Source organism: Penicilliopsis zonata (assembly GCF_001890105.1).
Source record: "Penicilliopsis zonata CBS 506.65 unplaced genomic scaffold ASPZOscaffold_17, whole genome shotgun sequence".
NCBI lineage: Eukaryota > Fungi > Ascomycota > Eurotiomycetes > Eurotiales > Aspergillaceae > Penicilliopsis > Penicilliopsis zonata.
The window spans coordinates 158,849-171,987 of NW_019208925.1; the positions used below are offsets into that span (position 1 = coordinate 158,849).

Sequence of the window (13,139 nt, forward strand, 5' to 3'; positions counted from 1 at the left end):
TGACTCTGAGTTGGCTCCTACACTCCGCGCCATATCTCTTGCCCGGTGCTTCCCCGCCTCCAGATGGGCAACAACCCTTCTAAGAGCCCCTCCGGAGATCCTTCTTCGACATCGGGCCATTCAAACCTCGCTGTGCCCCCCGGGGATAAAACAGTCCGTCGACGACCTTCGATCAATGCGTTGTCGGGCGCAAAGGCCACCGCCGCCGACCCCTCAGCCTCGAAGGAGAATGCCACTGGAGTCTCGGCGTCGCAACGCCAGGCGTCTGCACACCATCGCCTGCAGTCCAGGAATATAACAGACTTGCCCTCGCGCGGCCCCCGACCAGACCAACGCGATGCCAGACGATCAGAAGCCCGTCCGCTGGACGTTCCTCCGCCCAACCGCAACGCAGATGCCTCTGTGGCTCCATCGGGGCCGCCATTGAATACATACTATGGAGCTTCTGCACACCTTCAGCGTCCCCCACGCATGCCTCTACCCATCGGTGATGCGAATGCCACCCCTGGATCCCCGATCATCGGCCCTGCCGATACGCAGATGGAGTCAATTCCTACCAACAGGCTTCTAGACGAACGAGCGAACCCGGAAGCAACCAATTTCACAAGTGCTACTGTCGATGAAGAAGATCTTGTCGATGAGCTGCAGCCCTATGCAATTAGTGGCGTTGGCCGCGCCGTGCCCACTACCATCGACTGGACTGGTCCGGGGAACAAAGTCTACGTGACGGGAACATTTGTGAATTGGGAGAAGAAGTTCCGCTTACATCGAAAGTATGCGAACCCATATATTGGTGCAAAAGCTATATGCTGATATTTTTTAGGGAAAATGAGGGCGGCCCCATGTCGATAACTCTCAATCTTCGTCCCGGAACGCATCATCTGAAATTCATTGTGGACGGAGATATGCGGGCCTCGGATAACCTCCCTACAGCTGTCGATTTCACCAATCACTTGGTCAACTATATTGAAGTCAGTGCAGATGATGTCAGTCGGTCACGCAGAGAAAGTGACCGAACAACGAGATCAAGCGTGCCTCCGGGCCTCCATCCCCCCCAGGTTCTCCCCGAGGTTTTGAAAGCCGAGCAAGAGGGAGACCCCGTGGAAGATGGGTCCGACAAAGAAGAGCCTGAAGAGGAGATCCCGATTGGAGATTTCCGCCGGATTATTCCTCAGTTCCTTGTCGACATTGACCAAGACGACGAAACCCCAGCCTATACACAGGCCGTCAACGTCATTTCTGACACGCCGACACCACCTAGCCTTCCTTTGTTCCTTGGCAAATCGATTTTGAACGGCACAACTCCGATGAAGGATGATAGCAGCGTTCTCAATTATCCTAACCACACCGTGCTAAACCATCTGGCCACCAGCAGCATTAAAAACGGTGTCCTCGCCACGAGTGTAACAACACGATACAAACGAAAAGTAAGTGGACCCGTCTCGATTATCTTTGATAATGATTTCTCTTCCATGGCTCAAGGCATCTAACAATCTGTTTGGCAGTACGTAACCACTATTCTGTACAAACCTACGGGCGAAATCCAGGATTAGTATATGCATGAATATGACACGGCATTGCACGCTTTACTCTTACTGAAAGTTACTTTATTTTTATTTTGCTTCCTTCAGCTTTTCCATTGGTTAGGTAAGGAGGGGAAGAGCCGACGGTCGAAGTGTTGGCGAATGTTGCATTCTTTCTCGCTATCACTGTTCGAAGCAATCTACCCAGAACATATTGGCTCTGGTGGAAGAGTACAAATCAACCTTTGATACATGATGACTACACAACTCTCCCGATGTCTTATAACTAGTTAGCAGATGGGCCTAGCTAGCCCAACCCTGAAACACATACTCATTCTACAAATACATACACAGTGTTTGGGCCTGGCAGGCAGTTTATGTGCCCAAGCAAATAGCACATGCAATTGTTTCAGTCTTTGGCTCTGGCTCCCTCTCGTTTGTTCCACTCTGTCTATATTTAAGCAATAGCCATTATTCTGCAGCTTATCAGGATTCGTCGAGTTGTACATTCTCTAGAGCAAGACATGATCTACTTCAGGTGGTGAGAACTCATGGATATCATAGATTCTTTTTCCCCATCTTTTCGCCAGCTATATATGGAATAGAACAGCGACTAGTCTCTCCATCCGACAAAGACATCGTCCGTACGGAATCGCTGTGTACAGGTCGATTCACTCAGTGGCGTCCGGAATCCCGCCTTATAAGCCAGGAGGCCAGCCTGTGCGATCATGATACCGTTATCGATGCAGTAACGTTCGTCAGTAGCGAAAACACTGCCCCCGCGATCGCGAGCCATGATGCCCATCATTTCCTGGAGCCGCTCGTTGCACCCAACACCGCCGACGATCAGCACTTGTTTTGAGCCAACATGAGCCATGGCCCGCTCGGTGATCTCCACCAGCATCGAGTAGACGGTCTCCTGGAGGGAAAAGCACAGGTCGGCGCGTGTTGGGTTGGGATTCCCTTCAGCATCCAGCGTGGGGACATCGTCGCCTTCCCCTTCCTTCGCTTCCCGGTCTAGACCGTAACTTACCGCTAGAGAATCGATTGCGGCCAAGATCCCGGACATGGAGATGTCCATTCCCTTGACAGTGTAAGGTAGATCGACGAGCCGCTTCCCTTTCTTCGCGAGCTGTTCGATGTTGTACCCTGGCGCCGGATCGTTGGAGATCCGTAATGTGCGGGCGAACCGATCAAGACAGTTCCCCACTGCCATATCCAACGTTTCCCCAAATATCCGGTACCGTTGTGAACTGTAAGCGATAACCTGTGTGTTTCCTCCCGACACGTATAGAACAACAGGGTTCAAGGCGCCGGTGACCGCCCTGCCCATCTCAATGTCTACAGAACTTCATTAGAATCAAATTTCCCTACTTCCAACAGACAGATCACATACGGCCGACACAGTGGTTAACACCGACCAGCTCCTTGCTCCATAACAGGCTCAGCATGCGAGCTGTGATCGCGGCGCTTTGCAGGGGGGCACCCATGCCGGGTCCCTTGGTGTAGCAGATACAGTCGACATCCTTAACGGATACCCGCGCTTCCTGCAGGGCTTTCTTGACGAGCTTGACCACCCAGTACCTATGATGCCGAGCCGTGTCCTTCGGCAGGAATCCCTCGCCGGGGGGGGCCACGTACGTGTGACGGACGTTTGCCAGCACCTGCGGGGTGTCGCCGTTATCAGGATGCAGAATGATGCCCACGCCCACTTTGTTGGCGGAGCTCTCGAGGCCGATTGCGATCATGATAGATTAACGGATCTGGTACACAGTTAGACAGAATTCAGCACAGTGAGCCTAACAGCTCTGATAGTCATAGCCCACTCACTCCCCTGCAGTGCTGTGCCTGATGCTGGAGGGGCCAAAATTTGGCTCTTTATCTAAGGTGTTATCGATTGGCTGCTTACCAGAGCCTGCCGTCAGTTTATCCGAACAACGACAGCCGAAACGGGCGGTATACAATTGGCCCGCACCCACGCTTGCTCCTCACACTTCATATTTACTCTGCTTCCCACCTGCCACCGCCCCCCTGTTTGGCTCTCGTTTCTCGGAGAGAGAGGGTCCTTGTGGTGAAGAATCTACTGAGAGACTAATTATATATTCTGTGTCTCTCGTCTTTTTTTCGCCTACAATGATTCCCACAGCCCAATTTGTCGACGGTGACGGCTTCCAGTCACAGTCGGATGCCTTTGTGCAATGGCTTGTACAACGACCTGGCGTCAGACTTAACCCTAAGATTAGGGTGGTTGACCTGCGGTTCAGAGATGCTGGACGAGGAGTCGGTATGTTGTCGAACTTGTACGAGGTTGACTTTTCTTCATGCTTCTTTTTTCCCTCTTCATGGCCCGTCTAACCTTGGACTGTTTCCCTGCCAGTGGCTCAGACCGATATCCTCGAGGGTGAGGAACTCTTCTCGATTCCCCGGGACCTCATCTTAACAATGCAAAATTCGAATCTGAGGAACTTGATCGGTCAAGATCTCGATCAACTCGGCCCCTGGTTCTCGCTGATCGTCGTGATGATCTACGAGTATCTGCTAGGAGAAAAGTCCGCCTGGGCCCCGTACTTCCAGGTCCTCCCCACCACATTCGACACCCCCATGTTCTGGTCGGACTCGGAACTCATCGAGCTTCAGGGGAGTGCAGTCGTTGGAAAGATTGGGAAACAAGGTGCAGAAGAATCTATTCTGGAAATGGTCGCTCCGGTCGTCCGAGGAAATCCTACACTATTCCCACCTCCTGCCTCTCTCGGTTCTTTTGATGGTCCCGCTGGCACTGCAGCACTTCTTCATATCGCTCATGTCATGGGTTCCCTCATCATGGCCTACGCATTTGACATTGAAAAACCAGAAGATGAAGAGGGAGACGAAGGAGATGGGGAAGATGGGTATATGACCGACGAAGAGGAGGAACAGCTTCCCAAAGGCATGGTTCCATTGGCGGACCTCTTGAACGCAAATGCCGATCAGAACAATGTAAGAGATCTCTGTCTGCAGCGCGCAAACAATTGTGGTTGAACATCTGCCAACTGAATTGAATTTTCAGGCTCGACTCTTTCAGGAGGACGATTTCTTGGTCATGAAAGCCATCAAGTTGATCAGAGCAGGTGATGAGATTTTCAATGACTACGGAGAAATCCCTCGATCGGATCTCCTACGAAGATATGGGTATGTCACGGACAACTATTCCCCGTTCGACGTGGTCGAGATATCATTAGACGCCATTTGCGAAGCAGCGGGCCTCCAAAACGCCGACACTGTTTCTCAATCTGCTGTAAGCTCCCCCATCACGGAAAAAAAAGTCGGTGATTGACAACTACAAGCTTCAATTCCTCGAGGACCTTGAACTTCTTGATGACGGTTATGCTATTGCACGGCCCTCATCTGGTGACTCGTTAGAAGACATTATTCCGGCTGAACTTGTGATTCTCCTGAAAACGTTATCTCTATCACCGGAACAATTGCAACAACAGCGTTCTAAGAACAAGCCGCCTAAACCCAGCTTTGGCCCACAGGAAGTAGCCATTTTGCAGAAGGCAATCTTAATCCAGCAGACCAAGTACAGCACAAGCCTGTTCCAAGACCAAGAACTTCTGGCGCAACTGAACCAACTCAGCGCGTCTGCTCCTCTCGACATACCTACCAGGCGACGCCGCATGGCAATTCAAGTCCGCATCGGCGAGAAAGAAATACTGCAAGAACTCTCTGCCCGACTTCACTTGACGAACCGAGACTCTTCGTTGAAACGAAGCGCCGATGGAGATCATCACGACTCGCGGCATACCAAAACTCAGAGAACATGACACCGTATCAATTGCGTGAATTGTATTGCAATTTTAGCCATTCAGATTTCCTCCAATTGTTGCGTTCTACTCAACTGCTACAGGATATAGGAAGAAAAAAGTTCATTTCTTATTATTATTATTTCTTTTTCTTTTTTCCTTCTGTCATTGCGCTGCTAACTTCATAGCTTCACTAATTATCCATACATGAGTCTATCGACTGTGGGAGGGCGAGGGAATTTTATGTACAAAGAGGGGTTCGTGAGGATTTCGGGATCATGTCATAAGAGGTTGGGGAAGAAACTCAAAAGAAAATGAAAAAAAGGATGCCGCCGCAACGATTTTCTAGCCTTCGAATCATCCACCGATCTTGGGGAGGGGAAGAAAATTTTCAAGAGATCTGCGAGGGTTGAGCGCGATTCAGGAGAACAAGGGATCAAGTCGACTCGGTGAAGAGACAAACCAACTCGCGAGAAAGAAGAGGGGAATAATAAAACTACAATATTAGTCGGGACGGACAAGAACGGTGGAAAACGACAAACGCCCGCCAAATGCAAGTGATGAGAGAGGAGTGGGAAAAAGGAAGACGAGCTTAAGTCTCCACGGCCGGAGCGATGGCGCCAGGGCCTGGGTTCGAGCCCATTGATTGTGTCCCGTTCGACGGTATGTTGTTGGTGGAAACTTGATCGGCCTGAAGACGTCGTTGTGCCTGGGCCTGTGCTTGAGCCTGAGCCGCCTGCGCCTGCGCATGTGCTTGAGCTGCAGCTGCGGCTTGGTCACGAGCCTTGGCTGCCATGATCGCCCGATGTTGCATGACCTGGATATCATACTTGTCCCGCTCATAGCAGGGCTCGTCGTCTGAATCTTCCTGGTCATACTTGAACCGGTCGGCCTTGTATGAATCCATGTCCACTCTACATCGCGCGGCCAGGTTTCGACGATCGATCATCATTCGACCGCCTCGTCCGATCCGTCGTCGGAATGATGGTATCCGTCTGGTATCCTCATCTATATCCATAACGCTCATGGCATGTGAGGCTAATTTATCGTGGATATAGGAGGGAGAGGATATATCTAAGGCCGATTCCAACATCATATTCTCGGATGAATCCGAGGATGGTGGTGTCGGTAACTGGGTAATAATAGCTGGCCGGAAGGCAGGCTCGAATTTCCTCTCCGGGGGTGGTGAAAGTGGAGCGCGTGTCAAGTCCACATACTCCTCGTTCCACTTAAGATGTTTGGCAATATTCTGCTTGATATCGCGCAGAATCTCGTTCTCCTTCTCCATTTGCACATCCTCGAGCAATTGCAAATCTTCCGCGCCTTGAACACCAGGCTTTTGCGGAAGACGCAACTGAGGTGCGGTTGGTCGCTGTACGACTGGTACTTCGACGGGTTTCTTCTTCGGCTATTCGCTTGATTAGTGCACTGGTCCATAAAGGCAATGAAGCACGCGATTTATTTCTTACCTTCTGGTTGATAAGGTCCTCATCGTCGTCCTTGATTCCGAGTTTCCTTTTCATGTCCTTCACCTCAGAACGCTGCAGGAATACCTGTCGTTCAACCGACAGCATCTCCTTGCGCGCCAACTCACGCTGTCGCACAAAGGCAACCAGCTGCCGCGCATCTTCAAGCTCCTTCCGGAGTCTCCGCAGCTTCTCGACACTCTGCGCATCTCTACCGCGGGTCTTGCGAATCTGACGAACCTCGCGTCTACGGAAACAGACATAAGGATCGGTATCATCCGTGTCCTGGCCAGTTTCGAACTGCCGATAGGTCAGCAAAAGAGAATCTCCCGGTTGACATGATGAGTTTCTGTCTTACCTTGAGGGATGGCAGAAGCAAGTGGTTGCCCTCTCGGATTCTGATTGTTTTCCAGTGCTCATAGATGTCCTTGGCAAATCGCTTTACGCTATCATCTACCAAATCATCCATAGCTTCCTGCATTTCCGAGAGAGAAAGGACCGGCGGATTGTCTACAGCAGCATATGGTTGTTTTAGCTGTGCTGTTTCCTCGAAAAAGTGCATAACTTCCTCGAACTGATCGTCGGTACACCGGTCAGATGCATCACGCTTCTGGTTCATGATCTTCAGGAACACATCGTCCTCATCCGTCATATTATAGGGACATCCACAACAGTCCTCCACAGTGGAGGAGAAGCGAATATACGTCGCCGGCTGGGAGAAGATGGGTGGGTAGAGCTCGTCATATCGAAGGTCACTGAGTATGGTCTCCGGGGTCGGGATATGGGCTTCGGCTATTTTTCCCCGCGCAGAGGCGTTTATTGCAACTTGTAGATGAAATTCCTATAGCGATTCCGGGTCAGTAAGCCTGTTTTGGTGGCCGTTGCCATGGCCGTCCGATTTTTCACATGGGGTGAGGTTGTGATAGTATCACGTGACGCGTGCAGGGATAGGCTAAAATTAGAAGGGGCAGACAACTCACCGACTCCTCCGCCTTCTCGACGCCGGTTTCCACCTGTTGTAGAGTGCTCTGGTCCTCATCGTCGATGAAATCGACCTCGTGTTCCCGGACTACGGGGATCGAGGCCTTTGAGGTGAGCTTTTTTGGGCGCGTCCTCCCCATTCCCCCGTACCTAGTCATACGAACTTCCGGACGCGAAAAAGGGCGACTACCATGGGCGAGGGGTCCCGAAAATAGTATGACGCGAAAGGCCTGCTCATGCGATTTCTCGTAGTCGTATTTTCTAGGCGCTGGCGGATGGGTGGAGTGGGATATCGACGGCGGAAATCTCGTGGCCACACAGCGGTTTGTTGAGTTGACGTTGCAATGTCACCCAGTCGTGGCCTGTTTTGGACCAGCGCACGGCCTCAGGGGTTCGCTTGCCTGTCTTATTCGGGTTAGTGCGGGGCCGCTTGATATCAGATTCATGCCCGGGCTCTGGTTCTTGGCATGTCTTTTGCCTCTCTGGGCTCTCTCCCTGCCCAGACAACCCGCCCTGTTTGTCCGCCGCAGCAACGGAATTCGCGCACGCGCCCGGTCCATCCCTTAGCTCCCAATACGGAAGACCCTCTGTCCCCAAACGGCTAAAGGACTCGTGGAGGTCAATTCAAGCACTGCAAATTAAATTCCCTTGCTTACTCTCACCTTTCACACCGCCTCCAGTTGGCCCTCCTCTACTTCTCGTACCTGCCATCAGTTTGCGGTCATCACCTACCTCACCCCACCCCCACCATGGATCATTCCAGTGAGCCCAACAGCGCTGCGATCTACAATGCCCACAGGCGGCGCGGGTCTGTGGGAACATCACAGGTGTTTGATAACATTGTTTCTGCTTCGAACTGTATGTTCTCTCCGTGTTGTTTACATCCTGTTGGGCTCTAAGACTAACAGAAACCTGTCAGTCGATCGCGATGAGGTGGATCGTCTGCGCAAGAGGTTCATGAAGCTGGATAAGGTTCGAGTCCCAGCCGTTCGAGCTCTGTATTTTCTATGTGGAGAAACTAACGTCAAGCCAGGATGCCTCTGGAACCATCGATCGCGATGAATTTCTTTCGCTCCCCCAAGTGTCGTCGAACCCTCTCGCCACACGGTATGGTCCATTCCTGTCGCGTTCATATATATCTATCTATCTCTTTGATGACATGTTACTTACATGCTTGTCGTTGCCCATTACAGTATGATTGCCATTTTCGACGAGGACGGCGGTGGCGACGTCGATTTCCAGGAATTTGTGGCGGGTCTGTCGGCTTTCAGCTCCAAGGGAAACAAGGAAGAGAAGCTCCGCTTCGCTTTCAAGGTGTACGACATCGATCGGGACGGGTACATCTCCAACGGCGAGCTCTTTATCGTTCTGAAGATGATGGTCGGCAACAACCTCAAGGACGTGCAGCTGCAGCAGATCGTGGACAAGACCATCATGGAAGCGGACAAGGATAAGGATGGAAAGATCAGCTTCGAGGAGTTCACGGATATGGTGGAAAACACGGATGTCAGCCTGAGCATGACATTAAGTATGTACCTTTGCCCCAGTTGCACGCTTCGGGCTTTACTAACATTTAATAGGTCAAATCTAAGATGACTCTCTATCAATTCTTCGTATCCTTTCTAGGGAAGCTGGCTTCCACGCTTCATCATATGACATTATGAAACAATGCACAGCTATATAGTTTACCGTGGCAAGTTGCTACTGCTTGGCCTGTTACGTTGATGAGACATGAACTTGTTGTACATCTAAATTGTGTCTCGACTGAGTGCATCATGCATCCAATCATGCATATTTATATTCTCCGATGAGACCTGGCTTGTAAGGTATAACTGGTGAGCGTTTACAGGGCGACACAGGATTTTCTGATTCTTTTTTCTGATAGCAAGCCTGTGCGAGGTTGTTCTAATGTTTAGGACATGCTAGTTTAGGCGGTGCATTTCAAACAGGCAACATCTGGTTACCAGTTGACTTGATTTCACTTGCATGCCCTCCCTAACCCCAAGGTTAAAGACAACCAGTTGCCTCCGATTATTACCTCGCTACCAGTATATACTACACAGTTAGTCCCTATCTTGGTATGTCTACAGGGTGCCAATCTCATTTCCTACGAAACAGTGCATTTGGTGCAATATATACACGCTCTTGGGCCTACTACATTGTTCTAGAGATAGAGGGAGCAATGGACAATAGCTCAGATGTGAGTATAATTATCATCGACGCCGGGAGATATCCCACTTATACTGTTGCCATTCAATTGCAGAATTCTTCAGTATCGGTTACTCGTATGAGAATCCCATGCTGACTGTTAAAAAGTGAAGATGCATAAAAAGTGTCATTGCCAGGAATATCCACGCAAGGATGATTTTATTTGAGATCCCATTAAACAGGGTAGTCAAGGTTAATATTTAATGCATTTGTATTCTATAAACACATTGAAGGATATATTGCAACACAGTAGTATTATAAATAAATATAGTATCATAATGAAATAGTATTAGGTACCACCTTGAGAAATTATAACTAGAGCAAGTTAACAATAATGGAAGGACTACTACTTATATTCAATTAGGAATGTGGGACCTCGCAATTCAACCCCCGATGGTCTAGTTGGATATGGCGTTCGGCTGTAATGTAACATATAACCGAAAGGTCGCCGGCTCGATTCCGGCTCGGGGGACTTGCATTTTTTTTTCTATGACTTTTCGTTTTTATCTTTCTTATTTTCAATCGTTACTCAATCAATCATGTTCTTAGATTCAATTAAGGATACCGGGACCCACATTCAACCCCCCGATGGTCTAGTTGGATATGGCGTTCGGCTGTAATGTAAACATATAACCGAAAGGTCGCCGGCTCGATTCCGGCTCGGGGGATTTGTCTTCTTTTTTGTCTTCTTTTTTGTCTTCTTTTTTGTCTTCTTATATATATCTATCTATCTACTCTCCTCTCATGCTCAAATAGAGGATGGATTAATGATCGCTTGCCACCTAGCGCAGAGAAATGTTGGTGCAAGTTAGGAGAACTAATGAAATGTGATATTTTATGCTACCTAGAGTATTACTATACATATACTATACACACACATACACGCCTGCAATGCCGATACATATCATCCCATAATAAAACATCAGAATAAGCCATCTTAACATTGAAGCAGTTGGTCCCATCGAAACTGACCCAACTGGTGGAGATTGGGCACAAACGGGATAGAAGACTCTTAGGGTCTTCGCAGCCGTACTGTTTCGTACTACTTCGTAGGAGTCGAGGATCGTCGGTGCTCAAGCTTCTTTTGATGCTGTCAGATTTAGCCCCAAAGATCACCACCACCCTAGTGGTTATTAGCACTCACCAGCGTCACATGTAGATGGGACATCAACGAGAGCCTATCGGCCGAAGCCCTACGCCTCACTCCGAGAAGATCCCGTAATCGTCGACTTCCTGCCCAGAAGAAGAGTGGAGTATTTTTTTTTTCTTTTTTCTTTCTCCTTCTTCTCCTTTCTCCTATCACGACCTCGAGGCTGCGGTGGTGGTCACTGTTCCCTGCACCGCTTGAGGACGCAGTAGGTCAGGTCTGGTCTCCATCAAATCTAGACATTGCTCGAGCACTGCCGATCAACTGTCAGAGCGAACATAATTTGGTAAAAAATGGTCGGTCTCACCACAAAGGATCTCCTCTTCCCAGACACCCATTTGATAGTCGACGAGCCCGTGCTGCTCGAGTTGGTCACAAAGGCGGATCAGGTCCTTGCCCATGTTCTCCAGGCTGACACTATCCAAAAGACCAGCTGCGGACGGGGCGCAGCCTGTTTCAAACAGACTCTGAGTCATTTCCTTCTGCCTTTGCCCGAGGGCTAGCCAACAGATGTTGAAATCATTCCAGAGTCGCAGACGATCGGAGTGGAGCAGTTGATCGTCACGCAAGATCCCTACAGATCCGCCGTATTAGCTGAGACGCCTTGACCCTAACTAAAACGAAAAACCAGAAGCGAAAATTAAATAGGGCATACCAAGCTCCTGCGCATTCGTGACCAACCATTCGGAGATTTCCAGCAGCGACCGGCTAGCCTCGATGAGCCTGCCGGCACGCGTGTCATCCAATGTGCTCTGCAGGGCGCGCTGGAACCGTGCGAACACCTCGTCCAGATTCGCGGGCTCTGGCACCTGCTGCTGCTGCTGTTGGTGCTGCGGCTGTCCGGTCGAACTCACCGAAGTGAAATCTGCCATGGGGACGGGGAACGGCTGCGTTGCAGGCGAGGCCCGGCCGATGGAGATGGAATTGCGTTGCCGTTGTTGCTGCTGCTGCTGCTGCTGCTGTTGTTGAGACTGATGATAAGGGGTAGTAGTAGAGGCTGGCAGGTATGGCGGCACGACTCCCGCCGCCGCCGCAACCCCCGTCGTCGGCGAGAAATACTGTGGAACGGCAAATTGACTTGACATGACATCAATCGCTGCAGACTGCCGTTCCTGATACGGTGGCAGCAGGCCGTATGGCCCCTGTTGCTGGGCGTGACCTTGCTGATGATGGTGTTGGTGGTGGTCTAGCTGATACACGGCCTGAGGGTCATAGGTGAAGTGATGCTGGCGCTGGCGCTGGCGCTGCGGCGTCTGCGCGGGTGAGAAGGGCTGGAAACCGTCCGGCTGCAAGGAACCGGCTTGGAACGAAGGGTCGGCGAAGGATGCCTGGTCTGTGTATCCATAGCCGGCGAAGGAGGAGGCGACTCGGGGATTTCTCCGCGAGGCACCGTGGTTCCCACCACGTGTGGATTGGGCTCTCAACCGATCTGTGGCACCGGATGTTGAAGCAGCAGCAGCAGCAGCAGCAGATGACGATACTGGAGGGCCATGACGATCGTACTGGTGCTTCCTGCGTCGGTGATTATCGCCATCCATGCCACACCAGGGATCAATGGTGAAGGCCCAGTTGGACGGCGAGAGGGGTGGACTCGCGTAGGATTCCAGCTTGGTGGTATGCAGAGATTATAATATTAAATTGAATGGCTTGAAACGACGATGGCAATATACCCTGTAGACAGTAATGCAGTCCCATGCAATGTTTAGGTCAGAACAAGAATCGAGAAAAAATTAAAGTCAGTCGCGCTGTCTTCTGTCTGGCGATCCTTGGATGATCCCGGTTGGAAGAGACTGCAGCTGGACTCGCAAGGACGAACCGCTGCATGGTTTCTTCTGCAAGGTAGGGCAGGAGGTAGGAATTAGCATTTATAAGATCACGGGCGAGCCCGATGGAGGGGAAACCTCAATCTTAGCCCTGTCGTGCTAAGGGAAGCGCCAATGATCGACCCTGAGGGGGTCAGAGGGGAGGGAAAACAAGCAGAGATGTCTTGGAGAGGGGGGGCAAGAGGGAGGGGGGGCGGCGAGAGAGAGAG

General features: G+C 50.7%; 7 protein-coding genes and 2 non-coding genes across 9 annotated transcripts; 5 read left to right on the plus strand and 4 right to left on the minus strand.

The window, feature by feature from the left end:
* Positions 1-63: 63 nt before the first annotated feature.
* ASPZODRAFT_73283 (hypothetical protein) lies at positions 64-1,553 on the plus strand (the record flags this gene model as incomplete). Its single annotated transcript, XM_022729877.1, has 3 exons — positions 64-773; positions 824-1,427; positions 1,506-1,553. The coding sequence occupies 3 exons, from the start codon at positions 64-66 to the stop codon at positions 1,551-1,553; spliced, it is 1,362 nt and encodes a 453-aa protein (XP_022578274.1).
* A 583-nt stretch (positions 1,554-2,136) lies between these two features.
* ASPZODRAFT_73317 (hypothetical protein) lies at positions 2,137-3,271 on the minus strand (the record flags this gene model as incomplete). The annotated part of the gene is made up of 2 exons (XM_022729881.1): positions 2,137-2,864; positions 2,920-3,271. 2 exons carry the CDS (start codon positions 3,269-3,271, stop codon positions 2,137-2,139), a joined length of 1,080 nt encoding a protein of 359 aa, XP_022578275.1.
* Positions 3,272-3,656: 385 nt separating this feature from the next.
* Positions 3,657-5,326, plus strand: ASPZODRAFT_73337 (hypothetical protein; the record flags this gene model as incomplete). The annotated part of the gene is made up of 4 exons (XM_022729884.1): positions 3,657-3,807; positions 3,901-4,499; positions 4,570-4,797; positions 4,847-5,326. The coding sequence occupies 4 exons, from the start codon at positions 3,657-3,659 to the stop codon at positions 5,324-5,326; spliced, it is 1,458 nt and encodes a 485-aa protein (XP_022578276.1).
* A 181-nt stretch (positions 5,327-5,507) lies between these two features.
* ASPZODRAFT_864327 (hypothetical protein) lies at positions 5,508-8,171 on the minus strand. Its single transcript, XM_022730287.1, has 7 exons — positions 8,050-8,171; positions 7,752-7,993; positions 7,130-7,612; positions 6,775-7,071; positions 6,056-6,713; positions 5,769-6,022; positions 5,508-5,705 (listed from the first exon to the last, which is right to left on the minus strand). The coding sequence occupies exons 2-6, from the start codon at positions 7,908-7,910 to the stop codon at positions 5,898-5,900; spliced, it is 1,722 nt and encodes a 573-aa protein (XP_022578277.1). The 5' UTR covers positions 7,911-7,993; positions 8,050-8,171; the 3' UTR covers positions 5,508-5,705; positions 5,769-5,897.
* ASPZODRAFT_19073 (hypothetical protein) lies at positions 8,014-8,463 on the minus strand (the record flags this gene model as incomplete). Its single annotated transcript, XM_022727326.1, has 2 exons — positions 8,014-8,339; positions 8,457-8,463. The coding sequence occupies 2 exons, from the start codon at positions 8,461-8,463 to the stop codon at positions 8,014-8,016; spliced, it is 333 nt and encodes a 110-aa protein (XP_022578278.1).
* ASPZODRAFT_863774 (hypothetical protein) lies at positions 8,408-9,588 on the plus strand. Its single transcript, XM_022730285.1, has 5 exons — positions 8,408-8,610; positions 8,672-8,724; positions 8,786-8,859; positions 8,946-9,280; positions 9,333-9,588. Exons 1-5 carry the CDS (start codon positions 8,502-8,504, stop codon positions 9,341-9,343), a joined length of 582 nt encoding a protein of 193 aa, XP_022578279.1. The 5' UTR covers positions 8,408-8,501; the 3' UTR covers positions 9,344-9,588.
* A 759-nt stretch (positions 9,589-10,347) lies between these two features.
* ASPZODRAFT_t132 lies at positions 10,348-10,432 on the plus strand. The gene has a single exon. It is a non-coding gene; the product is annotated as a tRNA-Tyr (tRNA).
* A 110-nt stretch (positions 10,433-10,542) lies between these two features.
* On the plus strand, positions 10,543-10,628 carry ASPZODRAFT_t133. Its single transcript has one exon. It is a non-coding gene; the product is annotated as a tRNA-Tyr (tRNA).
* Positions 10,629-11,104: 476 nt separating this feature from the next.
* On the minus strand, positions 11,105-13,128 carry ASPZODRAFT_135791 (hypothetical protein). Its single transcript, XM_022723899.1, has 3 exons — positions 11,763-13,128; positions 11,415-11,681; positions 11,105-11,360 (listed from the first exon to the last, which is right to left on the minus strand). The coding sequence occupies exons 1-3, from the start codon at positions 12,643-12,645 to the stop codon at positions 11,260-11,262; spliced, it is 1,251 nt and encodes a 416-aa protein (XP_022578280.1). The 5' UTR covers positions 12,646-13,128; the 3' UTR covers positions 11,105-11,259.
* Positions 13,129-13,139: the final 11 nt, after the last annotated feature.

Excerpts from the sequence above, each read along its gene's own strand:
- ASPZODRAFT_864327 (XM_022730287.1), bottom strand. The coding sequence starts at position 7,910 with ATGACTAGGTACGGGGGAATGGGGAGGACGCGCCCAAAAAAGCTCACC. Across the intron at positions 7,613-7,751 it reads TCGAGAAGGCGGAGGAGTCG|GAATTTCATCTACAAGTTGC; the intron begins GTGAGTTGTCTG and ends GAATCGCTATAG. Across the intron at positions 7,072-7,129 it reads TGCTTCTGCCATCCCTCAAG|TTCGAAACTGGCCAGGACAC; the intron begins GTAAGACAGAAA and ends ACCTATCGGCAG.
- ASPZODRAFT_863774 (XM_022730285.1), top strand. The coding sequence starts at position 8,502 with ATGGATCATTCCAGTGAGCCCAACAGCGCTGCGATCTACAATGCCCAC. Across the intron at positions 8,611-8,671 it reads CATTGTTTCTGCTTCGAACT|TCGATCGCGATGAGGTGGAT; the intron begins GTATGTTCTCTC and ends GAAACCTGTCAG. Across the intron at positions 8,860-8,945 it reads TCGAACCCTCTCGCCACACG|TATGATTGCCATTTTCGACG; the intron begins GTATGGTCCATT and ends TGCCCATTACAG.
- ASPZODRAFT_135791 (XM_022723899.1), bottom strand. The coding sequence starts at position 12,645 with ATGGATGGCGATAATCACCGACGCAGGAAGCACCAGTACGATCGTCAT. Across the intron at positions 11,682-11,762 it reads CACGAATGCGCAGGAGCTTG|GGATCTTGCGTGACGATCAA; the intron begins GTATGCCCTATT and ends GCGGATCTGTAG. Across the intron at positions 11,361-11,414 it reads GGAAGAGGAGATCCTTTGTG|TGCTCGAGCAATGTCTAGAT; the intron begins GTGAGACCGACC and ends GTTGATCGGCAG.